The sequence below is a fragment of the Carassius carassius genome, chromosome 50, assembly GCF_963082965.1.
Source record: "Carassius carassius chromosome 50, fCarCar2.1, whole genome shotgun sequence".
NCBI classification, from domain to species: Eukaryota; Metazoa; Chordata; class Actinopteri; order Cypriniformes; family Cyprinidae; genus Carassius; species Carassius carassius.
Window position 1 is genome coordinate 8,723,618 of NC_081804.1, and position 27,910 is coordinate 8,751,527.

The 27,910-nt window shown below is 39.9% G+C and overlaps 2 protein-coding genes across 9 annotated transcripts; one reads left to right on the top strand and one right to left on the bottom strand.

The window, feature by feature from the left end:
* The first annotated feature begins 235 nt into the window (after window positions 1-235).
* Window positions 236-19,622, top strand: LOC132133763 (CCR4-NOT transcription complex subunit 1). 7 transcript variants are annotated; one of them, XM_059546705.1, is made up of 49 exons: window positions 236-377; window positions 4,198-4,497; window positions 4,630-4,737; window positions 4,852-4,950; window positions 5,071-5,139; window positions 5,225-5,279; window positions 5,388-5,591; window positions 5,733-5,901; window positions 6,161-6,287; window positions 6,632-6,745; window positions 6,830-7,000; window positions 7,120-7,247; window positions 7,324-7,564; window positions 7,653-7,772; window positions 7,940-8,062; window positions 8,533-8,684; window positions 8,777-8,927; window positions 9,031-9,232; window positions 9,346-9,468; window positions 9,906-10,030; window positions 10,142-10,428; window positions 10,533-10,611; window positions 10,741-10,971; window positions 11,076-11,216; window positions 11,309-11,488; window positions 11,582-11,698; window positions 12,011-12,121; window positions 12,224-12,301; window positions 12,391-12,568; window positions 12,633-12,784; window positions 12,872-13,168; window positions 13,251-13,391; window positions 13,518-13,622; window positions 13,719-13,838; window positions 13,924-14,118; window positions 14,332-14,474; window positions 14,563-14,671; window positions 14,746-14,915; window positions 15,012-15,243; window positions 15,345-15,608; window positions 15,731-15,894; window positions 16,182-16,299; window positions 16,536-16,637; window positions 16,728-16,901; window positions 16,997-17,146; window positions 17,390-17,570; window positions 17,648-17,780; window positions 18,542-18,676; window positions 18,754-19,622. In XM_059546705.1, exons 2-49 carry the CDS (start codon window positions 4,396-4,398, stop codon window positions 18,830-18,832), a joined length of 7,149 nt encoding a protein of 2,382 aa, XP_059402688.1. In that variant the 5' UTR covers window positions 236-377; window positions 4,198-4,395; the 3' UTR covers window positions 18,833-19,622. The 7 variants fall into 7 exon arrangements, with proteins under 7 accessions (XP_059402688.1, XP_059402692.1, XP_059402691.1 ...); XM_059546709.1 differs by having other exon boundaries at window positions 15,345-15,590; XM_059546708.1 differs by having other exon boundaries at window positions 12,636-12,784.
* LOC132133765 (cytochrome P450 2F2-like) lies at window positions 19,220-27,812 on the bottom strand. 2 transcript variants are annotated; one of them, XR_009429221.1, is made up of 12 exons: window positions 27,629-27,812; window positions 27,387-27,549; window positions 25,273-25,425; window positions 25,018-25,178; window positions 24,360-24,533; window positions 23,998-24,133; window positions 23,461-23,648; window positions 23,249-23,390; window positions 22,909-23,098; window positions 21,746-21,885; window positions 21,197-21,323; window positions 19,220-20,116 (listed from the first exon to the last, which is right to left on the bottom strand). XR_009429221.1 is itself a non-coding variant. In XM_059546714.1 (9 exons), exons 1-9 carry the CDS (start codon window positions 27,788-27,790, stop codon window positions 22,905-22,907), a joined length of 1,473 nt encoding a protein of 490 aa, XP_059402697.1. In that variant the 5' UTR covers window positions 27,791-27,812; the 3' UTR covers window positions 22,825-22,904. The 2 variants fall into 2 exon arrangements, 1 of the variants encoding a protein (XP_059402697.1); XM_059546714.1 differs by lacking the exons at window positions 19,220-20,116; window positions 21,197-21,323; window positions 21,746-21,885 and having other exon boundaries at window positions 22,825-23,098.
* Window positions 27,813-27,910: the final 98 nt, after the last annotated feature.

A 27,910-nucleotide genomic window follows, 5' to 3' on the forward strand; every position in this document is an offset into this window, starting at 1 on the left:
GTGTGTATTTCCCTAAAATAAACAGAAATGGGTGTTTCATAAAAGTGTTAAGTTATTGTGAGAGAAAAAATTCATCCAATCGTAATTGGCAATCCGTTCACACAGCAACAGGTGTGCGTGTGTCCATCTCTTTGCACCATTTGTGCGCGTGGGAATGGAGGAGCGTCTACGCGTTATCATAATATGTTGCGTAGTCGCGAGCTCGTGCGCGAGCTCAATAAGCACCGCACTGTGTGTGCGCGCGCGCCGTGACAGTCGCCATTTTATTTGAAAATCCAAACCAAACCGAGGGAGAAAGCGACCTTTTTATCCCTCAAGATCAGAACGAAGAAATACGACGAAAATGATCATGCGCACGTAATTTTTCCAGGATCGAGGTAACTCGTCTTCCCGCCGCGACAGGGCTTTCGGTACAATCCCACAAATTCCTGAAGTTATGAATTGTTGTTGTCTGCTCCGCAAATTTAACGTTAGCTCGTTAGCGTGTAGCTAAGCTTGCTGTTTTTAACGACCAATAACTTTTTAAAAACCCAACCGACCCTGCGAGTACGGACTAAGATTACCCGTAACAGCTCGTGGACGCAATCATTAATATGAATTCTGAAAACCTTCTAATTAATACTAAAGGCTCGTGGGGTGAACGCCATGGATACATGGTCACTGCTGGAGTGATTTAGAGAGAGTTTGTTGCTTTGCTCTGTTTCTCCAACCATATAAATGTTAATTGAGGCCCAGACGACAGTTGCTGTATGCAACCTGCATGGCTGTTAATGTTCACTAACATTGTTTTACTTTCGCCTAACGTACGTGTACTAATAGTTTTTACTCGAAATCAGTGCGTCCACTGCGCATTTATACAGGAGTAACGTTACGTTTACATGTTGGTTGACAGAGATTAGCCGTATTCATGCTGGAACTGTATGAAATGGAAGCGTTTGCCTGCATTTTACACCATCTTATAGCGACGTATAGATGCATCAGATAGCTTGTATGTTTCTAACATTAATGCCCAAAACAAACCAGCAGTCTGGTTCCTGTCAGCGGATGCTCCGGATGAGCATGTCGCACATCTCTCGGCAGCAGGCTAACTTGGTGCTCGTCACCGTTCAAACAATGAGCTTTAGGCTGTTAGCCAGCTCTGCTGTTGAATCTGACAGAACTGGCTATTGAAAGGACAACAGGAGTTAATTTCTAGGGAATGCAGTAGATTAAGTGTTAAAATTGTATCTGAAGAGGCGTTTCAAATCATAATTGGGTAACGTTAGATGTTAATTAATAAGGAGCCAATTTTGATGGAAGATCAGTTAGCAGTAGGAATGCTAATATGCTAACGGTGTTGTCTACAGCCAAAATGGGAGTGTTTGATCGTTTGAAGTCGAACTGTTTTTGCTAGGAGTGGTTTCGTGAAAATATCACAAGTTACATAATCGTAACAACGCAGGTTGATTTCTGCTTAAATTGAAGGCTTTCACCTGTCTTACGTGTGGTTTTACGCTACTAGGGTTCGAAACTGTAATTGTTTATTGTAGCTTAAAACGACTTTTAAGAGTCTTTACACTATTTATTTTGTTTGTTTTATTAGTTTATACTAACGTTAAATGTTTCAAGAAAGTTGCTTCAGCAGGTAAATGAGGTTAGAAACACGCCTGCATGTTTTGGAAATGACTTTGCTCGTATTAAGTGCAAAACGTCACAATTCAAGCATCTGTTTTCTCATAAATCTACTTTCAAGTGCTTGACGGCTTTAAAGTAGCGGCTACCAGACGTACTAAAGGTTTATTTTCTCTGTTTGTGAACTTTAGTCGAGGCCTGTGAGAGTCTGAGTGGGTATGACTTCCGGTTTTGCAGCTGTACCGTAAAACAAAGTGACTTACACTATGGAACTGGAGATTTGTACCTTTTTTAATTGGTACCATTTACTGTTACATTGTAGTTTTTTTATTGAATTCAGTTTTAGCATGTTTAATGTTTTTAAAGGAACCGTTCACACAAGAATGAAAAATGTAATTTACTCTCCTGTAGTTCCAAACCTGTATAAGTGCGTCCTAGACAGTATACATCAATATGCATGCCATTTTAGTAGAAATGGTGTAAAGTGTGTTCACGCTTAAAATTCTAAGTAAAAATCTACAAATACCATATGATGGAACCGAAAAGAGTGTTCCTTGTGTAGTGAAGGGCGAGGGGCTGCCAGACTACAATGTTGGAGGACAAAATAACTTCAGATTCATAGACTAGACACTTGAGTGCATATTGGGAATTTTATATATATATATATATATATATATATATATATATATATATATATAGTGCATAATTTGGAACTCAAGATATTTAGATGGTCGTTGGTGGCCAAATTTTGGTTATGGTTTCCAATGACTTGAATGATATGGACAATAGGGCTGTGGCGATAACCGCAATATTGTAATACCGCGCTATTGACAAGCAAACCGCAGAGGAAAGATAGCAACCGCGGCAACCGCAGTGTTCAGGTTTTTTTTTTTTTTTTTTTTTATGAGGCTGTGGCCTTATTGTTTTTTTGTTTTTTTTCAATTTGTCACTGTGCATTCAATGTTAAATAAATTAATGATACAATATGGTTACGACTGTAATTTTCTCGCGAGCCGTTGTAGCTTTATGGTGCTTCGTTTGTTTTGAATAGGCCGGCTGAAACGATGGGAGACGCTCGATCTCGTCCCAAAACCTAATGTCACGTCGCCAGTTTGGGAACATTTTGGCTTTCAACCCAATGAAAAGGGTGAGCCAGCGAATATAAATGAGCCGATATGCAAAATGTGCTGCAAAAAAGGTTCCTGTGACGCGGCAATACATCTAATTTGAGGTCATCGGGACATTCTAAAATGCTTAACGTAGTTTAATACAATACAGTGATATTAACAGACCAAACTCACTAAACATCATATTAATAAAGTATATTATCTACAAAAAATCAGATGATCCCTGAATATGAATTCAACGCGTTTAATAACACGTTAAGCCTTTTCCTCTCATAGAAAACCATCATAAGGCTTAACGTGTTATTAAACGACTTGCATTCATATTCAGGGATCATCTGTTTTTTTGTTTTGTTTTTTGTACATTGTATACTACTTTATTAGTATAATGTTTAGTGAGTTTGGTTTTTAAAAATCACTGTCTTAGTACATTAAGCCACATTAAGCGTTTACTTATAACGGTTGTCTATGGGAGGAAAAGGCTTAACGTGTTATTAAACGAGTTGCATTTATACTTGGGGCTCATCTGATTTTTTTTATAGATAGTATACTTTATAAGTATGATTTTTTTTAGTGAGTTTGGTCTGTTAATATCACTTTCTTAGTACATTAAGCCATGTTAAGCGTTTTAGAGTGTCCCCTGTCATCCAGCGCAGCTGCCCCCTCAAGCATCAGATCGCGGAGCAACATCAAAAAGAACAGCTGAGACCGGTCGAAAGTTAGGAGTAGCTGAAGCCTTTGCGAAATCTGTAAAATACAGCCGTGAAAGTAACAGGCATACCTGCTGAAGTCACGGACAACCTCAGCGTCAGTGCCCATACCCAAGAGAGCGTGAGCAAATAACGAGCTCACACACGCTATCTGCTTGAGGAGTGCATTGACTCCAACGCGAATCCACTGTCCTGGTGGGCAAGAGGTGACGCGATAATCAGTCTAGATTTCCGCTGCTGTCCAAAGACGCGCACAATAACGTGTAATACATGTTAGAACTCTTTGATTTCTTTAAAAAAAAAATGTATTGGAAAACGCATGTTCTTGTTGCTGTTTGGCATTTAACAATAAACAAATGTTTTAAAACGTGTCTCTCTGTCAGTTAAAAAAAGCAACAATATATGCTACATAACTCAACGATAGAGCTTTGTATGCAGCAAAATTAGGTATGTAAAAAAAAAAAAACGGCGGTAATACCGCATATCGCGCTATTGAGCCACCCATAATAACCACAGGGGAAATTTCTTAACTGCGACAGCCCTAATGGACAAAAAAATATATATTTTATGTTCCATCGTAGAAAGGAAGGTTTTGAGCAATTAAATGGTGACAGAATTTTTATTTTTGGGCCAATTAATTATTCCTTCAAAGTGTGTTATGGAAATCTTGGATGTTTTATGCGCCAACTGAAAATGTACTGTTGAAACTTGAATTTGCCCTTTCTAATTGCATTTAATCGTTGTTTATCCAGATGTTACACTAAGAATTACACTGAAGGACGTTACTTGGGATCAACATCAATCCAGAGACTTGGCTTGTTGGACATCGGACACTATTCAAACCTTTTGGGGGGGGGGGGCAACAGAAGTAACCTATCACTGAAGTGACTAAAGGGGAATAATGGTGATTTTGCGCCGGGCTCGGCCGCCTGCTTCCGCCCCAACCAGCAATGAATCTTGACTCGCTCTCGCTGGCTTTGTCTCAAATCAGCTACCTGGTGGACAATTTAACTAAGAAAAACTACAGAGCCAGCCAGCAGGAAATACAACATGTGAGTTCAGGGTGTTTTGGTGTAATTAAATATGTTTAGTTCTCCTAATTTCAGGTTAGAAATTAAGTCAGCATTGCTAGTTACATCAGGGAACTGAAGGCACTGACAATTTGATGCATCACTTTTCCTCAGATTGTGAATCGTCACGGCCCTGAGGCAGACCGGCATTTATTACGCTGTCTCTTTTCCCATGTGGATTTCAGTGGCGATGGTAAAAGCAGTGGCAAAGATTTCCACCAGGTAATAAATGTAGCTTCTGCTTTGAAAATTTAGATTCTTTATCAAAAATGAAAGTTTATTAATAGTTTCAGGGTTCTTTTTAATGGTTTATTTCCCATCTCTTAATTGCTTCAGACACAATTTCTGATCCAGGAGTGTGTGTCTCTTATTACGAAACCAAATTTTATTTCAACGCTTTGCTACGCCATTGACAATCCCCTCCACTATCAGAAGGTTTGTTGATCTGCGGTCTTTAAAAATATTTAACCTTTTTGTATTCAAATTTGGCAGTTTTGTGATTAAGTGCTTGTTTGATACATTGAGTTCATTGGTTGTATGTCTGCTTGTTTGTAGAGTTTGAAACCTTCACCTCATTTAGTTACTCAGCTGAGTAAAGTTCTCAAGCTAAGCAAGGTCCAGGAGGTAGGCATAAAGATTTCCATTATATTCCAAAATATCAAAAATGGTTGTGAGAATGGCAGTTTAAAAATGTACTCCCTTTCGCTAGGTGATTTTTGGCCTTGCTCTGCTGAACTCCAGCAACGCAGACCTTCGAGGGTTTGGTAAGTGTTCACTTCCTGGCTCTTAATTCATTTTTGGTTTCACTTTTGCAGAATCAGAGATTCTCTGTAATGGCTTTCGGCTCAAACCCTGGTTCCTTTCTTTCACAGCTGCTCAATTTGTGAAGCAGAAGCTTCCTGATCTCCTCCGCTCGTACGTGGACGCAGACCTCGGAGGGAATCAGGAAGGTGGCTTCCAGGACATTGCCATAGAGGTTCTGCATCTGCTGCTTTCCCATCTTCTGTTCGGTCAGAAGGGCTCGAGCGGAGTCGGACAAGAGCAGATTGGCGCGTTCCTCAAAACACTGTGCAGAGGTTAGTGGAAAAATCCACTAAATAATTTGCATGCATAATTTGCTACTTGCATGTTATATTTGTCTAGTTCTCCTGATGGGAATTGGTTCCCATGCTGTGCTCTAAGAGTCATTTAGTCCTGTGTTTTTGTTTGTGTCCCAGATTTCCCGCAGGAGCGCTGTCCTGTGGTGCTTGCACCACTGTTGTACCCTGACAAACGGGACATTCTCATGGACAGGATCCTGCCAGACTCTGGAGAATTAAATAAAACCATGATGGAGAGTTCACTTGCTGACTTCATGCAAGAAGTTGGCTATGGCTTTTGTGCAAGGTATTAACATCTCTCAAAATTTCAACTTCTGTCATTTACACATCGTCATGTTATGCCAAACCTATGTGCTGTTCTAATGGAGATTCTTGTTGGCATGAATGCAGTCAGTGTATAGAATAAGAGATTCTTCTTTTGAGTTGCATTGGAAAAAATGTAAATGAAAAATTAACTTAAATGACAGCCTAATTTGTACTATCAGTGCTGTTAATTTAAAGGGATTCTCATGTATTTATTGATTGATTTTTGTGTGTTTCCCCAGTCCTGATGAATGCAGGAACATAATCCTGCAGTATGGCGTGCGAGAGGTGACCGCCAGTCAGGTGGCCAGAGTGTTGGGCATGATGGCCCGGACTCACTCGGGGCTATCCGATGGCATCGGCCTACAAGTATGTTCCTTGCAGTGTTGTTACCTTTGACTGTAATTTTTAATAGTGTATTAAAATTGTGTTTCTGGTAATGATGGTAATCTAAAATATATTTAAAAAAAAAAATATATATATATATATATGGAAATGTTGGTATGGCATGAGAATAGGTTTGTTAAACTTTTTGTAATATAAAATAACAATAGAAAAAATGAAAACTGTAATACTATACTAGTATATAAATAACTAAAATATAATTTTGTCTGTCTTGGCCTGTTTTTGGTAAGTTAACAAAGTTTGAGTTAAACGATTAGTTAGGGTGTTCTGAACAGGTTTGAATAACTAATTTCTCTCACTATTTGTAGTCCATCTCAAATCCAGTGGGCGGTGGGATCTGGAGTGATGGGAAGGACAAGAGTGACTGCTCTCAGGCTCACACCTGGAATGTTGAAGTTCTAATTGATGCGGTCAAAGAACTGGTAAGCCTGTTTTAGATAAGTTACCGGCTCAAATGTTAGTTAGCAGACAAAAACTTTATTTGTCTAACTGCTTGTTCTTCTCAGAACCCCAATCTGAATTTCAAAGAGGTGACCTATGAGCTGGACCACCAAGGCTTCCTAATCCGGGACAGTAAGGGGCTTCAGATAGTGGTCTGTGGGATCCAGAGGGGTCTGGGAATGGAGGTGTTCCCGGTGGATCTCATCTACAGACCATGGAAGCATGCAGAAGGACAGGTAGATGAAAGACTTAGTTTGAAAATTGAGTGTTACTAAATCAGATTCAACTTTTTCTAGACCTTTGCATTGGAAATGAAGTAGCATATTGAAGGCCAGCTCTTTTTTGTGTTCTCCAGCTGTCTTTCATTCAGCACTCGCTGATGAGTCCTGAAGTGTTCTGCTTTGCTGACTATCCCTGTCATACTGTTGCCATTGACATTCTGAAGGCCCCACCTGAGGATGACAACAGAGAAATAGCCACATGGTACGTCTTGCTAAATTTAATTTTATCCAAAAAAAAATCTATGTTTTATAGCTTCTCTTTGTGCTTTGGTCAACAGGAAGAGCTTGGACCTAGTGGAGAGCCTCTTGCGCCTCTCTGAAGTTGGGCATTACGAACAGGTGAAGCAGCTCTTCAGCTTCCCCATCAAGCACTGCCCGGATATGCTAGTGCTGGCACTTCTGCAGATCAGCACCTCCTGGCACACCCTGCGTCATGAACTCATCTCTACCCTCATGCCCATCTTCCTGGGTAACCACCCCAACTCTGCCATCATCTTGCACTATGCCTGGCATGGACAGGTGGGTGGATTTGACAACCGTTTGATGAGTCACAAAGTTCTGTTGTGGTGTCCCTTTATACTAATATGTGCCTGGGTTACGTTTCCAGGGCCAGTCGCCCTCCATCCGCCAGTTGATCATGCACTCTATGGCCGAGTGGTACATGAGAGGAGAGCAATACGACCAGGCCAAGCTATCTCGCATCCTGGATGTGGCTCAGGACTTGAAGGTACTTGTGTCCTGACCCTGCTGTCATGAGGAGTAGATTTAGTCATTTAGCAGACGCTTTTATCCAAAGCGACTAATAGTGGTTATGGTTAAGGACTAAGAAACAGTTCTTGTAATAAAAAAAAAAAAACTTTAACATTTTAAATGCTCTTGTTTTTTGCATTGCAGTCTCTATCGATGCTGCTGAATGGTACTCCATTTGCCTTTGTTATTGACCTTGCTGCACTTGCCTCTCGCCGTGAATACCTCAAACTTGACAAATGGCTCACTGACAAAATACGAGAGCATGGGGTAAGTGAGCATTCATATTTTCACTACTGTTTAAAAGTTTGAGGCAGTTTATTTAAATCTATTTTTAAATGTAATTTATTTCTGTTGGTAAAGGTAATTTTTCAGAAGCCATTACTCCAGGTTTCAGTGCCACATGATCCTTCAGAAATCATTCTAATATGCTGATTTGCTGCTCAATAAACATTTTCTTATCAGTGTTGAAAGCAGTTGTGCGGTTTAACATTTGAATAAAAACCATGATCCTTCAGTTTGTTTTTCGTTGAATATTTCAAAAGAACAGCATTCATTTGATTTGAAATGTTTTGTTACATTATAAATGTTACATTTTGATGATTAATTTGTTCTCACTGAATAAAGTGTTAATCTTTTTCTCTTTTTTTAATCTTCCTAACCCCAGACTTTTGAACAGTATTGTATTTTAAGTTCTAAGCAAATTTGCATGAACTCTGTGTTTTGTGTTTGTCCATTAGGAACCATTTATCCAGGCATGCGTCACGTTCCTGAAGAGACGATGTCCCTCTATCATGGGTGGTTTGGCCCCAGAGAAAGACCAGCCAAAAAGTGCTCAACTTCCTCCAGAAACACTGGCTACCATGCTAGCATGTCTGCAGTCTTGTGCTGGGTGCGTATATAGAAATTTTGCAAGTTTTTATGAGTTTTAGGAAATGCTTGGATTGAAGTTAAACACTTGGTTTTGATGGCTTCTTTGAGCAGGAGTGTGTCTCAAGAGCTGTCAGAGACAATCTTGGCTATGGTGGCCAACTGTAGCAATGTGATGAACAAGGCCCGGCAGCCGCCACCAGGAGTCTTACCAAAGGGACGAGCTCCCAGCACCAGCAGCTTAGATGCTATTTCACCTGTGCAGGTAACTGTGGCTTTACCTACTCAATCAGATGGCTATCAGTGTTAAGACTGCCTGAACTGGATTCTGATTGTGTTGTACTCAAACCTGTTCCGTTGTATTTCAGATGGACCCTCTCTCTGCGATGGGCTCTTTGAGTCTAGGTGTCTCGTCCACCTCCCACACCCCGAGCATGCAAGGATTCCCCAGCCTGCAGGGCTCTGCCTTCAGTAACCCCCAGTCTCCAGCCAAAGCCTTCTCAAACCTGCCCAACCCAAACCCCAGCACAGCCTTCCCAGGAATTAACCCCCTCTCTTCTCAACTCCCAGGTACCATGAGACTTCAATGGAGTTAGAAACTATGATCTAGAACGTAGTGATGCTGTACTGCTGTTTATTTTCAAATACAAAAGCATTAGAAATTTCTTGAATTGCTTCTCTAGGTTCTCTGAGCACAAGCTTGACTGGGATTGGCTCAGGTTTGGGCATGCCCGCCGTCAGCAGCGACCCTTTCGGCACTAGGAAGATGAGTACACCGGGGCTGAACCCACCCACCTTCCAGCAGAGTAAGATGAAGGCCTGTAAGTGGTGGTGTGGCTGAGAGAGTGCCAGGAGCCTCAAGCTGTATTTCCTCTCAAAACTGGCGCTTAGAGCCTTACAAAAGTCCTTTTGACACTTATTTTAGAGTCTTTTATTTCTGTGTAATTTTCATCTCTGAGCCAAAAATGTCATTGGAACCTAAGAGGAAATACAGGTCAGTCTACATTACTTCAAGATATTCTTGGCAACCAGATTGGATCCGTGTGTAAATGTTTTCTTCCATCAGACATATGAAGGAAAACAAACTGTTTGCCAGGAACTTCTGTTTTTTGTTTGATTTAGATTTTTTTTTCTTTTAGAATTTTGCTTTAGTCATTGCATTTATCAATTAGCATTTTTTACAAATGAAGTGATTTTTTAACATGCATAAAGTGCTTTAATAGTTTTCCCCCCTTTGTTGAAGCTGACCTCTCTCAGGTGTGGCCCGAGGCAAACCAGCACTTTAGTAAGGAGATAGACGATGAGGCAAATAGCTACTTCCAGCGCATCTACAACCATCCGCCACACCCCACAATGTCTGTGGATGAGGTGAGATCAACAGAAGTAACATAGTAAAATTGGGCTTTTGTTCATTCTTAATACCTCAATGCTAATGTCTGTGGTACAGCTTTCCAATTTCTAGTCATTCTTTCAATGCAGGTGCTGGAAATGCTGCAGAGATTTAAGGACTCAAACATCAAGCGAGAACGGGAAGTTTTTAACTGCATGCTGAGGAATCTGTTCGAGGAGTACCGTTTCTTCCCTCAGTATCCAGATAAAGAACTGCACATCACTGCTTGCCTCTTCGGGGGGATCATTGAGAAGGGCCTGGTCACGTACATGGCGCTGGGCTTGGCTTTACGATATGTCCTGGAAGCCTTACGCAAACCTTTCGGATCAAAGATGTATTACTTTGGGATCGCTGCACTAGATAGATTTAAAAATAGGTACTGCCAATAGTTTGTCTTTGTTTCCCGGCCACCAAACAAATGATTTAATTTATATCTTGATATACTGAATCATTTAAAATCTGAACCACTTTCTTCCTCAGACTGAAGGACTATCCCCAGTACTGTCAGCACTTGGCATCAATAGCCCATTTCCTGCAGTTTCCGCACCATTTACAAGAGGTAACCTAGTTTTTCATTTTATTTTGGTCATGCCCACAGCATTTTCCTGTAATATCTCACTCTGCACTAGTTTTTTTAAAGCATTCAGCTGAGTAAGTCTGCTGTTGTATGTTCATTTTCTGTGAATAGTATATAGAGTATGGCCAGCAGTCCAGAGACCCTCCTGTGAAGATGCAAGGCTCCATTACTACACCTGGCAGCCTGGCCTTAGCCCAGGCTCAAGCTCAGTCTCAGACCCCCAAAGCCCCACAACCTGGCCAGGCTATCACCTTAGTGACCACAGCCACAACAACCACCACCGCTGCCAAAACCACAACCATCACTAGACCTACAGCTGTTGGACCGAAGAAAGATGTGCCAGTGAGTGCACACAGTCACTGTTCCATTTTCATTTTCTAAAGTGCACTATAAGACTAAGATGGACTCATCTCTGTGGTATTTGATGATTTTAAATTCTTCCACAGCCTTCAATCAACACCACAAACATTGACACCTTGTTAGTGGCTACAGACCAGACTGAAAGGATCGTTGAGCCCCCAGAGAATGTTCAGGAGAAGATTGCGTTCATCTTCAACAACTTGTCCCAATCAAACATGACACAAAAGGTGATTCTTTCAATCTATATCTTTGGCATTTTAAGTTATGTATCATAAGTTTGTTTTTACCTTCTAAATCATCCTTTGCTTTGTTTTTGAAGGTGGAGGAGCTGAAAGAGACTGTGAAAGAAGAATTCATGCCCTGGGTCTCTCAGTACCTGGTTATGAAGCGTGTCAGCATTGAGCCTAACTTCCACAGCCTGTATTCCAATTTCTTGGACACGCTGAAAAACCCAGAGTTTGTCAAGATGGTTCTCAATGAGACCTACAGAAACATCAAGGTAATATTCTTGAAATTAAAAAATTATTAAAGTCATAAAACCTTAGTATACCTACATTTTGATGACTTGATGTTGTCCCATTTTGTTTCTCAGGTCCTTCTTACCTCTGATAAGGCAGCTGCTAACTTCTCAGACCGATCCCTGCTGAAGAATTTGGGTCACTGGCTTGGAATGATCACCCTAGCTAAAAACAAACCCATCCTGTACACAGTGAGTTAAATTTTATTATCCATCGCTTGAGATTGAGTCATATAGAAGTATCCAATTCATTTACATTTACATTTATTCATTTAGCTGACGCTTTTATCCAAAGCGACTTACAATTGCTATATATGTCAGAGGTCGCACGCCTCTGGAGCAACTAGTGGTTAAGTGTCTTGCTCAGGGACACATTGGTGTCTCACAGTGGATTCGAACCCGGGTCTCTCACACCAAAGGCATGTGTCTTATCCACTGCGCTAACACCACCCATATTCATTGTTATACCTGCTGTCTAACTTCATTAATGTTGTGCTCTTTTAGGACCTGGAGCTGAAATCTCTCTTGCTAGAGGCTTATGTGAAAGGCCAACAGGAGTTACTGTACGTTGTCCCCTTTGTGGCCAAAGTCTTGGAATCAAGTCTGCGGAGTGTGGTAATGCAATTTTTCTCTCCCAATTTTGCTGTCAGGTGTTGAGTGTGGGCCAGTTTTCCATATCAGGAAATAACTCTTAACGATTGGTGCCCTGTTTTGTAGATCTTTAGACCGCAGAACCCTTGGACCATGGGCATCATGAATGTACTGGCTGAGCTTCACCAGGAACATGACTTAAAGGTCAGTCACTTCTCATTGATGCTAAATTTATGGTACATAAGCTTCCAGTGGAGTAGTTTCCACTTAGTCGCACAATTCCTTCTTTTCAGCTTAACCTCAAGTTTGAGATTGAGGTGCTCTGCAAGAATCTGTCTTTGGACATCAGTGACCTGAAACCAGGAAACCTTCTGAGAGACAAAGACAAGCTGAAGAACTTGGAGGAGCAGCTATCTGCACCAAAGAAGGAGACCAAGCCTCCTGAAGAGATGCTTCCTATAATTACAACAGGTATTACACTAAACAGGCACGTTGTAATGTGCATGCTTTTTTCAGTTTCTTATTTAACCAGAAGTAGATTCTGTTCCTTTTACAGTTGCTCCCTCAACTCCGGCCACCACCACGACCTGTACGGCCACTGGGCCGCCCACACCACAGTTCAGCTATCATGACATAAATGTGTATGCCCTGGCTGGCCTTGCCCCACACATCAACATCAATATTAACGTTAGTCTCTCGCTCTACCAATCCTTTTTTTTTTTTTACCTTTTTTGTTTTCAAATGTTCTAATCTTTTTTTTCAAATTTTATGTAGATCCCACTACTGCAGGCCCACCCTCAGCTGAAACAGTGTGTAAGACCAGCAATTGAGCGTGCTGTACAGGAACTGGTGCACCCAGTGGTGGATCGATCCATCAAGATCGCTATGACCACCTGTGAGCAAATAGTCAGGAAGGACTTTGCACTTGACTCTGAGGAGTCTCACATGCGTGTGGCAGCCCACCACATGATGCGTAACCTGACTGCTGGCATGGCCATGATCACCTGCAGAGAGCCGCTGCTCATGAGCATCGCCACCAACCTGAAGAACAGCTTTGCTGCAGCTCTTAGGGTAAATACATACTTTCGACTCAATCCTGACACAAAATCATTACGTTTTCAGCATTTTGACTCATTGAGCATGTCCATTTCAGGCTCCCACACCCCAGCAGAGAGAGATGATGGAAGAGGCGGCTGCTCGCATCGCACAAGACAACTGTGAGCTTGCTTGTTGCTTCATCCAGAAGACAGCAGTGGAGAAAGCTGGACCTGAGATGGACAAGAGACTAGCAACTGTGAGTCCCTGCACACTGTCGTAATTATTAAATCAGATGAGGAACCACTGCTTGTTAAGTAACGTAGTCATGGAATATCACACAGCCACAAAAAAAAGTCTGATTTGGACAATTTCTGTATTGCAGGAATTCGAGCTGAGGAAGCATGCTCGCCAAGAAGGCCGTCGCTACTGTGATCCCATGGTGCTCACCTATCAGGCTGAGCGCATGCCAGAGCAGATCAGACTCAAGGTGAGTGCTCTTTGCAAACTTCTCATTTGGTCAATGATTTACTATTCTGTATGACAATGTTTGATTCTGACTTTTTTTTTTTTTTTTTCGTTCCAGGTCGGTGGAGTAGATCCTAAACAGCTGGCTGTTTATGAGGAGTTCGCCCGAAATGTTCCAGGCTTCCTACCCAGTAACGACCTGTCTCAGCCAACTGGTTTCCTTGCCCAACCAATGAAGGTAGAGACACTAAAATCCTTGAAGAGATTGTCCTTGGTTGTCCCATTGGTTAAGTAACTCAAAAGTGATCTTTTCTGTATTGCAGCAACAGGCATGGCCCACTGACGATGTGGCTCACATCTACGATAAGTGCATTTCAGACCTGGAGCAGCACCTGCATGCAATTCCACCTGCGCTGGCTATGAACCCACAGACCCAAGCCATACGCAGCCTTTTGGAGGCAGTTGTCTTGGCTAGGAACTCCCGTGATGGCATCGCTGCCCTGGGCCTTTTGCAGAAGGTTAGAGACTCCCTGAGAGAAAAATCCAGGATTACCTTATATGGCAGTTTTGTTCATATCTGCTCCTGGAGTGCCACTGTTCTGACTTTAGCTTCAATCTTAAACAAGAAAAAGCTTATAAGGGTCTTCAGGATCACTAGAAATGTGCAGGATTGCACATCCCTGCTATATGATCTCAGCTTAAATCTAACGAATCTCTTGTGCTCCACTCAGGCTGTGGAGGGTCTGCTTGATGCCACCAGTGGTGCTGATACTGATCTGCTGCTGAGCTACAGGGAGTGCCATCTGCTGGTGCTGAAAGCCCTACAGGATGGTCGTGCCTACGGCCCACAGTGGTGCAACAAACAAATCACCAGGCCAGTACTACGTCTGTGCTGTAAACTTATTTGTCACAAGCATAGATGGGTCTCAGGTCCTAACCTTTACTCTTTACGCCCACCGCAGATGCCTGATTGAGTGCAGAGATGAATACAAGTACAACGTTGAGGCCGTGGAGCTCCTCATCAGAAACCACTTGGTCAACATGCAGCAGTATGACTTACACCTGGCTCAGGTGAGGAGAGTCTCTCTAGGATTTAAAAGGAAACTGTTGTAAATGAGCGGATTCTTACTCTAGTGTGTTTTCAGTCCATGGAGAACGGGATCAACTACATGGCCGTGGCATTTGCCATGCAGCTGGTGAAGATCCTGCTGGTTGACGAACGCAGTGGGAGTCACATCACTGAAGCAGATCTCTTCCACACCATTGAGACGCTGATGAGGACCAATGCTCACTCCAGAGCCAATGCTCCAGAAGGGTAAGACATCCACTTATGTAGCTGGCCCTGCAACTGAATGTCTGTTTTGTTACTGAAAATTTAAGTTACCTGAAATTACTTCTGTGGAACCCCTAGTTTGCCCCAGCTGATGGATGTTGTCCGCTCCAACTACGAGGCCATGATCGATCGTCACCATGGTGGGCCGAACTTCATGATGCACTCTGGGATTTCTCAAGCCTCTGAATACGATGACCCACCAGGCCTTAGAGAGAAGGCAGAGTATCTGCTTCGAGAATGGGTCAACTTGTACCATTCGGCAGCTGCAGGAAGAGACAGCACAAAGGCTTTCTCTGCATTTGTTGGCCAGGTTAGCAAGAACACTTCAAATACAAAAGTTTCTAGTCCCAGGTTGGTTTTTCTTAAGGCTAGAATTGAGCTGCATTTTCACACATGCCTTTTCTCTCACAGATGCACCAGCAGGGCATCCTGAAGACCGATGACCTGATCACTCGCTTCTTCCGACTGTGCACCGAAATGTGCGTGGAGATCAGTTACCGTGCTCAAGCTGAACAGCAGCTTCCAACCACCAGCCCCGCTATTATCAGGGCCAAGTGCTACCATAACCTGGATGCTTTTGTTCGGCTCATTGCGCTTCTTGTCAAACACTCCGGAGAGGCCACCAACACAGTCACTAAAATCAACCTGCTCAACAAGGTTGGAATGCTTACAATGGTGACTTCAATCAAAATCTCAAACAAAAATAATGTTACTTTTATTTTTGGAATGCTTACATTGTTGACTTTAATCAAAATCCTCAAAAAATAAATAATGCTTCTTTTCTTGTCATGGTGCAGGTTCTCGGCATTGTGGTGGGTGTACTGATCCAGGATCACGATGTGAGGCAGACAGAGTTCCAGCAGCTTCCGTACCACAGAATCTTCATCATGCTCCTGCTGGAGCTTAACGCACCAGAGCATGTGCTGGAGACCATCAACTTTCAGACACTCACTGCTTTCTGGTAAGCAAATTGAATTAGTTTTAATGTGCAGTCACATCTATAAATGTTTGGTAAATTTCACATGTGAAATCCAGTTGTCTTAATAGGAGCAGTGGGTTCAAGTTGGTCATGCAGCTTTGTCGCATTTACCAATAGAAACCAGCTTGGTTTGAAAGTGACTTGTGTGTGATCTCTGCCTCATACATCACTACTCTATTGACAAATAATGAGAAATGTTGCTAATGTGCCTTCACTTTTACTGTGGTGATCAGTTTTTGAGGAAGTATTCAAGAACATTCTCTTTTCAGCAATACCTTCCACATCCTGAGGCCAACTAAAGCACCTGGTTTTGTCTATGCTTGGCTGGAGCTCATCTCGCACCGTATCTTCATTGCCAGGATGCTTGCACATACCCCACAACAGAAGGTCTGTGTTTGTTGCACGATATGTATCGGGTGTCCAATTCTTCTCCATGAGTGCAACTTCCTGCAGATTTTCGCTGACCCTAATTAAACGCCTGAAAAAGTCTTAGGATCATTTAAAACTCCAAGGCATTTGTGATTTAAAAATGGCCCTCCAGGAACAGGATTGGATACCCATATTCATACCAATCAATTGCTGACTACCTTCTGTGCCTTATACATCTCTTTCCTCTCTCGCAGGGTTGGCCAATGTATGCCCAGCTGCTGATAGACTTGTTTAAATATCTTGCACCCTTCCTAAGGAATGTTGAACTCAACAAACCTATGCAAATTCTCTACAAGGTAATAACACAGTCTTGCCTTCAAAAGCTTGTCTCGTGGTTCTTCAGCTCAGTTTGTGACCTTGCATTGTTTTTCTATCTATTCCCCAAGGGAACACTTCGTGTGCTGCTTGTCCTGCTTCATGACTTTCCCGAATTCCTGTGCGACTACCATTATGGCTTCTGCGACGTCATCCCGCCTAACTGCATCCAGCTGAGGAACCTGATCCTGAGTGCCTTCCCCCGCAACATGAGGCTTCCAGACCCCTTCACCCCTAATCTGAAGGTAGGGAGTCACACATAATATTTAATATCAGATGTGATGCATTGTGGTTTAGTATGTTGTTGTAACCAAGTACGATTGTGGTTATATTGTACCAGGTGGATATGCTGAGTGAGATCAACATTGCTCCCCGCATCCTCACAAACTTCACCGGTGTGATGCCGTCCCAGTTTAAGAAGGATCTTGACTCTTACCTCAAGACCCGTTCTCCAGTCACTTTTCTTTCTGAGCTGCGCAGCAACCTGCAGGTAGAGGGCACCACTCTGAATCGCAAAAATTCACAACAGACTCCTTTTTTCATCTATTTTTTGTTGTTGTAATTTGACTCTTTAGGTCTTTGTTTTTTGTTTTTCCTTTAATAATAAACACTATCCATAATGTTATGCGTTTTCTTTTCTTTTTTCGAGTCTGAACATGAAGTTGATGGATTTTAAACCTTTAAATTTGATTAATTTTAATGAATGTTTTCATGCAAATACACTCTTCCACAGGTATCCAACGAGCCAGGCAACCGCTACAACATTCAGCTGATCAATGCTCTGGTGCTGTACGTTGGAACCCAGGCCATTGCCCACATCCACAACAAGGGCAGCACTCCCTCCATGAGCACCATCACTCACTCGGCTCACATGGACATCTTCCAGAACCTCGCAGTCGATCTAGACACTGAGGGTGAGGGGAAAAAATGTTTATTAGTATTTATATCTCTAGTTTTACTTCACATTGAGACTTGTTTTTCCTCCTCCCAGGCCGCTATCTGTTCCTGAACGCGATAGCCAATCAGCTGCGTTATCCAAACAGCCACACACACTACTTTAGCTGTACCATGCTGTATCTGTTTGCCGAGGCCAACGCTGAAGCCATTCAAGAGCAGATCACCAGGTATGCAAGTGTATTTATTACTTGTATCTGTCTAAACTCTTAGTAGGGTTTATTTCCATTTAACATAATTATTTACAATAATTATTAGGATTATTTGTATGGATACCTATCCTTTTGAAGATTTAACATTTTCAATCTTTGCCAAACCAACCCAAACAGGCTGCCTTAATTTAGTAATTTTTTAATAGCAAAATTTCCAATAAGATCCCATTAGTCAATGGTAATGCTAAAAAAATCTAAAATTAACTAACCGTGAGCTATTCATTTGTTACATTTATTAATCTTTTATAATATTAGTTGATATAAAAACAGCTGTTCATTGTAACTTCAGGTCTATTAAATGTTATATAGAGTTCTTTTATATATATATATATATATATATATATATATATATATATATATATGTATGTTTTAGTAAATGTTGAAATTAAGATTTATAAATACTTACAAATTATTTTTCAATGTTAATTTCTGGTAAGTAATGTTAACAGAACCTTATTGTTAAAAAAAAAAAAAGTTAACTTAAGTGCTATACTTGACTATAGGTTCTTGTCTATTTGGCTGCATATTGTCATTGAGATACTATAAATTTTTGTAATTTGCCATAGTTTAATTTTGTTTTAGTACATCGTAAGTAAAATGAGAATGTTGCTGTCAACTAGCTGAAAAAGTTACATTTTCAAAATAAATTTCTGTTCATGTGTGAAATAACACTTGGTTTCAAGTGACTATAATAACCCTGGCTAACTCGTGTCATGCAGGGTCCTGCTGGAGAGGCTGATTGTGAACAGGCCGCACCCGTGGGGTCTGCTCATCACCTTCATTGAGCTGATCAAGAACCCTGCCTTTAAGTTCTGGAGCCATGATTTTGTGCACTGTGCGCCAGAAATTGAGAAGTAAGGGAGCCAACATGACATCTTTCTGCAATTTTTACAACAGAAAAACTGCAGTGTCTCCATGTTTGTGTGTGTAGGTTGTTCCAGTCGGTGGCTCAGTGCTGCATGGGGCAGAAGCAAGCCCAGCAGGTGATGGAGGGAACTGGTGCCAGTTAGGCTGCAGGAACTGCTCCTGTCCCCAGAGAGAGAGCTCTCCCTCACCCCAACCCTTCATTTGCCCCACCAACACCCTGCTGCACGTCTGATCGACACACAGCTGGCACTGGATTCCCGCTCACTTTCCACCGGGCGGCATCTGACCTGAGTTCCTTTTTGGTTTTCTTTTTTCTCCCTCAACAAGATAAAATGTTCAATGTAAATATTAAAAAGGAACATTTAAGAGCAGATTTTGAGTTTTTTGTTTTTGGGTCAAAAGTGAGGCACACGCTTGAACACATTTCACTCCTTGCTGTTTGGCTTCCCCTAACTCTCCATAAATTATTTTTTGCCTTCAAGATGAATTGACTTTTGTTTGGAAGCTTGGTAGTGGCTAAGGAAGCTGTCTTGTTTTATTTGTATTTTTTTTTTTATGGTTTTTAAGGGGAGAGCTATCAGTGTGGTGAGCTGAAAGGATCGGACAGATGTCCTGGACTGCAGTGGGTGGGGGGGCACTTGTTTGCACCTGTGAGGAAACACATCTTGGGTTGGAGGTTCTCCCTGGCACTTGTACAATTGTGGAAATATTCAGAAAATTGTTGGTAAATTGAATCTTAGGAGTTTGTACAAAGATTCAACTTGCAGAACAAAAAGGACCAATACAGCTCATTTTGTAAGGATTTCGAATGTTTTGTAAATGTATTGGTCCACGTGTTGTATTTTGTAGTACTTTGTAGTTGCCTTTAGTTCCGCTACTTATTTCCTGTATGTATGCTTTCTGTAGTTACCGCATTAAACACTTGAACTGCAACTTCGCCTGCTTGTCGTTTCATTTGCATCTGAAAAAAATTATTTGATACATTTCTGGTCACTCTTGACTATTTTAAACATTAAGCATTCAAAGGTTTTATCCTATAGGCCATTACAAATGCTACCAGGCTCTTGTTGAGCTCCAACGTGTGCTTCTCCGGGTCCCACAGGTCAGGATGGGACTTCAAGAAAAGGGAGGACTGTGTTATTGTACTCCTCCAGGAGTTTTTTCAGATCCATTTTGACAGCCTCTGGAATTCCTGTGCCTTTCAGGAGTTTTATCGCACTCACAAAAACAATCTGTAACCATAAAGAACTGAAGGACTCTTGAAGAGTATCTTAAAGGTCAGCAAATATTCACAGCACGGCCTATCAGAACATGGGTTGATCCAGTGTCTTAAAGTCTGGCCAGAGAGACAAATTGTGGACATGTGTACTATAGGAGACCCAGAAGAAGAGGAACCCAGCCTGATGCGCTCTCCAGAGACTTCTTCCCTAGACAACATATGGTTATATGGTTACAAGCCTGCTATAAAAGGTGAAATGAGACCTGAATGTTCTCATGCGCGTAATTTGCACGGGGGTTACGGGGCCACAATAGTACTGAATGACTGATGATCTGCTTTTATTTCCTTTTTTTATTCAAAATTTCACAAATGTGTTAGCTATAGCAGGATATATCTGATATTCCGATTGTCAAATATGTGCAAGTGGATGTGTTTTGTTGTTCAAACACCTTTATAACGATCGCATTACTTGAGCTGTATGCGCAACGTATTTTAGGTATCTATCTTATTAAAATACCTAAAAAAATACGTACATTATTAGGAATTTACCACCTCTGGTTCAATTTGAGATTATTTTTATTTTTGTTTGTTTGTTTGTTTTTTTGTTGTTCTTTTTGCATGGATTTTGCAAAGTGTCAAAATGAATCAAAGCACAACTAGGTTAATGTTAGTCCACACTTGTATTGATGTTATCAGAGGCTAAATGCAAACACAATTATTATTATTTTTTAATCTAATTTTGAGTCTTATTTCATGCAAAGTGATAATATAATTGCACTTTCATTTTCTTTATTTGAAAATTTTTAATGCTGTTATTTGATGTTAAGTTTTTAAAATGTGATGTTAATAAAATACATTTTAACAGTTAAACTTAAAGCCTAGTTTATTAACATTTTGTTGGGGTGATTGGGGACAGGTGGGGCTCGGAACCCTTTCCTACCTCTGAAGTGGGGAATGGCAGAAAAGTTTGAGAAACACTGAGTTAGCTGATGATTTGTTTTGTTGACTGGAGTTGGCTGGCTAGATGTTCGTTTGCCAGTGTCCTATGAGGTAAAGCCAGAGGGTGCCAGGGACTGTGTAGAACCAATGTCACTGAATTGTAACTGCTGTTTGCTCCAATACAGTCACCCGTTTTGGGGGGGATTGCATAATTAAATTATGCAAATTAGCATGTTACCTTTTACACAAGAAAATAATACAATAAATTAATAAATAAATAAATAAATATGCCGCGAGTTTAACCCCCCCAATGGTAGACCCAAAGTTACGCCCTTGAATGTTCTTATACCTTCCTCAAGGACCTTTTTAACTTTAGTGATGGCCTGATGCAGAAGAACCTCTCTGGGTATGGAGAACAAGACGTGACCCTCTTCCATGTCCTCTTTGGCAAGCATGCCATATTCTGCTACTGTACCCTCTTTACTTAAGTACACTTGGATAGAAATGATGAAAAACAATCATAAAAAACAAAATTACAAATGTCACCTTTATAACTAAATACAAGTACTAAAATGATATTTAAAAAAAAAAAAAAAACACAAGAAAAAAAACTTCAATTATATCTGCAGAAAGAAACACAATCATGATGTGTTGGCGCCCCTACTAGACCTTAAAATGAAGTTTGATTCTTCCTGTCGTTTATTTAATTATAAATTTATTGCAAATAATTCTGTTTACCAGTATAAATATGTCCAATTTACAGATCCTCAACAAGTCAGGTGTGAGGACCTGAAAAGATGTTTGTTATTATACATTACTCACGTCTTAAAAAAAAATTGCAAAGTAAACACAGACATAAATTCACTATGACAGTAAAATAAAGCATATAAATAAAGACAATGTTATCTTACCGACAGAGAATGGCTTCTCGGGCCAGGCCTGCTCATTCAGGAAGTTGGCTGGGTTAAACTCATGAGGAAACTTTGACTTGGGATTCTCCAGCAGCACAGAGGACAGGTTGGGAAAAATGAGAGCTCTCTGTAATTTTCCAGTTATTCTTCATTAGAATTCAGTTAGGTTTTTAAAAGCATATATATTGTATAATCACTTAAATACTGATTCTACATGCTATACTATTCCCATACTTCCTGTCTGACATTACAGCATAGTTTGTTTGACTGGTAGTGTGGTTACTGTATGTATATCGTGCATTGCATTCTCCACTTAAACAATAACAATGCACGTTGTCTATTTAAGACTTCATTTTTTTGACCTAAAAAAAAAGCTGTACATTGAGTGATTTTGAATGTTGCTCTTTTTCATGTGTGATGTAGATTAGGCTACAGGTCACATGGTCTTCCTCTAGTCCGCCCCTGGGTATGGGACACTCAGCATTGAAATTGTTTACAAGCAGTAATTTCACTAATTATTCTTATCATTGTTATTTAGTTAGCTAAAGCATTTTTAATTTAAGACGATTGCCTTAGTGCATTCATTTAGAATTGAACTCTTCAGATATAGGCTACATCTCAAAGTGAACAACTTTGCTGTCCAAAGGGAAGATTTATGCAAAAATAACTTGTATTTAGATATTATTTATATGATTATTTTTAGGTTTATTTCACAGAACTGGTATATTTGCTAGGAATGTCTTAAAAACAGACAAGAAGGCCACATTTATTAACCTGGCTAGACCTTTATTATGTTCTCTCGTCGTCAACAAACTTTCTTCTGAAATTTCTAAAATATAATAATCTTTTGATTGACAGAGATCACTTTTGGGATTACGGGTAATCTAGTTCTCCAGAAATTCAGATATTAAAAACACGGCAGATTATATCATATATCATCACTTCAACCCCCGTGAAACTCAAGGCAGGTCTGAATAGAATTTTTACTTCCAGAACCCAACTGTTGCATTTAGTTACCTGCAACTTCATGCGCAGCACGATCACAAAGATTTGATGATGCTACATAATTATTATTAGTCAAAGTTAATATGTTTATCAAATTATATTCTGTATACAGTAGGGAGGAAAAGTATTTGGCATTATGAATTACTGTTTAACTGTCTCTCTGCGTCTGATGTGCATTCTGTAGGGTTTGGGGGTGAGGGTGACCCCATATACTGGGGTGTAATCCGGTTCCCCTGCATCATCGGGCCACACAAACTGGAAACGGCGCAGAAGAGTCACCATGATCAGGAAGAGCTCCATACGTGCAAGACCCTCACCGAGACACACACGAGGACCTGTAAAACACATACAGTATAATGATGCTCATTGATAAAAAATGTGACCCTGGACCACAAAACCAGTCTAAAGTCTCTGGGGTATATTTTTAACAATAGCCAAAAAAACATTGTATGGGTCACATATGTCATACATTTTTAAATAGTTACCTGTAGAGAAGGGTATGAAGGCCTCAGGCTTCTCAAACTGGCCGTGCTCATTCAGGAAGTTGTCTGGGTTAAATTCATGAGGAAACTTCCACTGGCCTTCTTCTTTTAGTACAGAAGTGAGGTTGGTAATGATTACAGTTCCCTGACCAAGGAGAAACAGTTCAAATTTGTTCTGAAGTATTAAAAACTGGTTTCTATGCAGGTGTCCTCACCTTGGGGATGTTGTAGCCCATCAGCTCCGTGTCTTTGGTGGTGCAGTGAAACACACTTAGTGGTACAGTGTTAGCAACACGCTGAACTTCATGAATCACAGCCAGTGTGTACGGCATATTGTGTCTGTCTTCATACGATGCATGATCTTTACCTTCCAGAACCTCATCGATCTCTGTTTGACATTTTGCTGGTGAGAAAACAAGGCCATGCTTGTTTAAGTTTAAAGGAGCTAGCTTTGCTAATATAAAAATGTAATATACATCAAATTAGTAACCAGAAACGACAACATCATACATTTAGCTTCTTTAATTCAAATCACACTTAAAAACTGTATTTGCAAAGCCTGTTCTAGTGTTGCTAATCAGTCATTTGGCTTTTTCCAGGTCTGAAAGTTGTTCAGTTTCTACCGTTGCCATATTGAACATTAAGTTCTTGCATTTATTTTTCTATGAGTAATCTGATTCTTCCTGCTCCGCTGCCTCTAATTTAACCTAATTAATATTAAACCAAAATCAATGTGTGCATTTTAAACAAACCTTGAATCTCTGGGTGGGTCATGAGGTAAAGAAAAGCAGTGAGGAGAGTGTTGGATGTGGTATCAGTCCCAGCAAAGTGCAAATCCAAAATGTACATGATGAGCTGTTCCTCAGAAAAGGAACCATCGTTTTTTCTCTGGGAAATGTAAAATATTCATTTGAGATTCAAACGGTGGTCTTCGAAAACCAATGCAAATGCTTCTAATTTTCAAATGTATCGCAATGTTTTTTATTTTAAATTATATTATCAGTATAACAATTTGCATGAAATTTATTTTAGGCTTGTATCAGATTTCGAACCTCAGATTTCCAATGTGGTTTTAGACATTTGGACCCCACTGTGTTTTGGAAGAAGCACGCACCTTATCAAGCTCATCCAGATAGCAGTCGATGAAGTCTCTCGGCTCTCCTGGGACTCTTGTGCTCTTGTGTTCATTGATCAGACTCAAATTCATGTTTTTTAACTTCTTTGCATGATCAAATGCCGTTTTAAATGGCAGGGGCAAGATTCTCAGTAAAGGAAGTGTGTCATATATCTGTTGAGAAAATACATGTTTGACATTTCCACATACAGTTACACTAAAATGCAAGGTTTTTTTTCACAAATTGGAATGAAGTCACATTCAGCGAAAGCGAAATATAATAAAAATAATTTCTTTCAAATTAAATTTAATAAGGCTTTCTATTAAATCACTCATGGTTACTATTGACTTTGAAGTTGAAGTTTTTTTAATGTCTAGTAGCTTTGAGATACCTCTAAATATTGACAAAATACACTTTGCAGATGTGGGTTTAAATTTTACAGACATATTGAAGACTCGTCTTGCACTACACAGATTTTTGTCCAATTAGAAGCTCTCTCGAATGAGAATGTCCCTCCCCTATTAGCCTACTGTATTCCTCTGATTAGCTAAATCACACTTTAATCACTGGCTATTAAAAAAAAAAAAAAAAGGAAAGAAAGAGAGAAAACTGCAATTTTCAAATCGTTTCATATGGTGTTTTGATCTAAATTCTCACCATATTCCATGGTCCATTGAAGATCTTTGAAATCTCTGTAATTAACCGGATGTACTGCTGAAGGAATTTGTCATTGTAATCAAAACGGGATCCGTACAGAACCAAGCTGATAACATTTGATGCAACATTGTGAAACATATTCTGAGGATTCACTGTTCCTCCTGTACAAATGTACAGTATATCCGTTAAAAACATTATGACCTTCCTAGCCAGTTGAGATTTAAACCAACAAAAATAGTTTTTACATATAAATACCAGCATTTTTGTCCAAGTCAGCAACTAAATGTGAGATTTCTTCCAGAATTCTCTCTTCCATGGACTTCTTCCCCAGGCCAAAGTTCCTCAGGGTCATCAGAGCAAAGCGTCGATGATCCTTCCAACGGGGTCCATAATCGGCCAATACAATGCCTTTAGTTAAGTAAAGATGTTAGTTGTGGGGATTCTGTTTTGTAACATGTTCCAAAAGCTTATAATCACCAGCATAACACCTATAACAAGTCCCTGATATGAGCTATACTTCTTACTCAGTTAAATACTACAACAGTACCGTCCTCAAATTTGATTGGTTGAGAAGCAGCATTCCAAGAACGTTGATAATCCAAAAACACAATGGCTTTTTAATCTTTTATTACTCTGCTTGTTTGTGATTGCACAATCCAGATAGACTGTTAGTCTGTGTATAGGTGGGATTTTCAGTGACTCGTTAAAGGTATTTTACATCGTTAAGGCCCAGTCAACTTCATTTTTGTAACTGCATCATCTAGTGCAGCAGTTCCCACACTTGGTCCCCAAACAGTGCACATTTTGGGTGTGAAACAACCATTTTAGGTCTCTACTAATGAGCTAAAGAGTTTAATCAGGTGTGTTTGATCAGGGACCCCCAGGATCATGCACAATACCTAGTGGACCAGTCGCTGCTTTCAAAATCTAAAACTTCCCTACTATAAAGTTTGCTAAAAACAGTAGGGCTGCATCTGGAATTGCATACTTCGCTTCTATAGTAGGAGAAAAACAGTATGTTTAAAAAAAAAAAAAAGGAAATCTGAATTAGGGATATGCCGGTATCAAATTTTCATGTTGCAATAAATTGCTAATGCTTTTATCACGGTATTGAAATTTAGTTTCAAAAAAGTTATCATAATCCAGTATAACAGGTTTAATCACTTTTATCTTATAACAAAAATAACATAATATTTAAATACAAAAATATATAAAGTTAAACATTTTACATAGATTAAAGTGCTAAAAAGACCAATAGGTATCACTTTACAATAAGACCTCATTAGTTAAACCATTAATATACACAATGAGCAATAACTACATTTGCTAGCAAAGTTATTAATCTTTGTTAAAACAATGCAAGTCTTAGTTCATGTTAGCTCATTAAATACAAGTTGCAACTTTTGATTTTAACAAAGAGTTATTAAATATTGGAATACCTAAGATTTATGAATGTTCAGAATAATTTTTCATTGGCAATTTATGTTAACTATTGAGTTAACTAATGTTAACTAATGAAGCCCTAATGTAAAGTGTGAATGAACAATAAATAATCAAAACACTTTCAAGAAATATCTGTCATGTTGTAGTCCAGATTTTAAAAAAAGAATGAAAATAAATAGCCTATTATGCCTAAATATTTAAGTATTTGGTGCTGTGATAAACACTAACAGTAAACATTATTTAAATATGCTTTAGAAAGTAGTGCAGCTGCTATATTTCTGAGATTTCCAGGGTAAAGGCTGCATTTTCTGCAGTTTAGCGCCATCTGCTGTCAGATAGTGAATGTGCTTTCGACTCTCACGTTTTCCCCAATGTATGGGAAGCCAAACACACCAAAAGTAGGATGAAACAGCGCAAGTAAAAATTAGAGTGTGTGGTTTCCGATGCAGCCTATGTGAGGCGAATAATATGTTCGCATTCATAGTATTAAAAAAAAAACAGGAGGCAAAAAGTAATAAGATTCTTATTAATTAGAATGTAATTAGATTATATTACATTAGTTATTTTTTACTGATTACATGATTACATATTACTCACACAATTTAACAATGTATTCATAATTTATTGATTCTCCCTAATTTTTCATTCTTTAAATTACCTTTCAAAATGGCCTACCAATTATATACATCTCTCAAGTCTCAAAGAACAATCCCTAGTCAGGTGGCTATAATTACAGAGAAAATTGAGAGGTCATACAGCATTTGACCACTGGATTTGCAGAAATCATTTTAAAGTATAATACAATATTGTGTCTAATTGTAAGTAGGTCTGTTGATGTAATTGAACTGTTGTATAAAAGCAATATTTTACTCTCTAGACTGTGATTTTATGACTTCGCTGAGAGGACAGTTTGTAGTATGAGTTACCTTTATTTTCTGAGAGATGATTGATCATGAAGTCTTGAGGGCGTCCTGAAAAGTCTTGAGCCTTTGTAAACAAAGCTTCCTTAATAACCTCAAAACTATTTAGAAAAACGACTGGTCTTGATCCAGTATACAGGCTGAAGATTTTCCCATATCGTTCTGCAAACTTAAAATATTGGGAAATTACTTTACAAACTAGATCAATTGAAATGTTAAAGCTTTAGATGACCAAATGAAAGCCATACTCTTTCAAAATCCTTCAAAGGATTGGCCATATTCACATGAAGCAGATTCCCAAATAAAGGGAGAGGAGGAGGTCCGGGAGGAAAATTTCTTGGCCCCTGGATCCGGATGAGGAGACAGACGAAGAAGATGCATGTCCACACAAGAATCAAAGAGCCCAGCATGCTGACTAGATGTCCAGCTGTTGTCCCTCAAGCAAAAGAAGCGTATGAACTCGAATCACTCAGTCTCTTAGTCCATCGCCTATCTGAACAAATATTATGGCCATGTTCCAGGAAAGATAA

Coding starts and splice junctions, on each gene's coding strand:
- LOC132133763 (XM_059546705.1), top strand. CDS start 4,396: ATGAATCTTGACTCGCTCTCGCTGGCTTTGTCTCAAATCAGCTACCTG. Junction 6,746..6,829: donor TTGATGCGGTCAAAGAACTG/GTAAGCCTGTTT, acceptor TGTTCTTCTCAG/AACCCCAATCTGAATTTCAA. Junction 17,571..17,647: donor AGTCGATCTAGACACTGAGG/GTGAGGGGAAAA, acceptor TCCTCCTCCCAG/GCCGCTATCTGTTCCTGAAC.
- LOC132133765 (XM_059546714.1), bottom strand. CDS start 27,790: ATGCTGGGCTCTTTGATTCTTGTGTGGACATGCATCTTCTTCGTCTGT. Junction 25,179..25,272: donor TGACTTGGACAAAAATGCTG/GTATTTATATGT, acceptor ACATTTGTACAG/GAGGAACAGTGAATCCTCAG. Junction 24,134..24,359: donor ATCTGGATGAGCTTGATAAG/GTGCGTGCTTCT, acceptor TACATTTCCCAG/AGAAAAAACGATGGTTCCTT.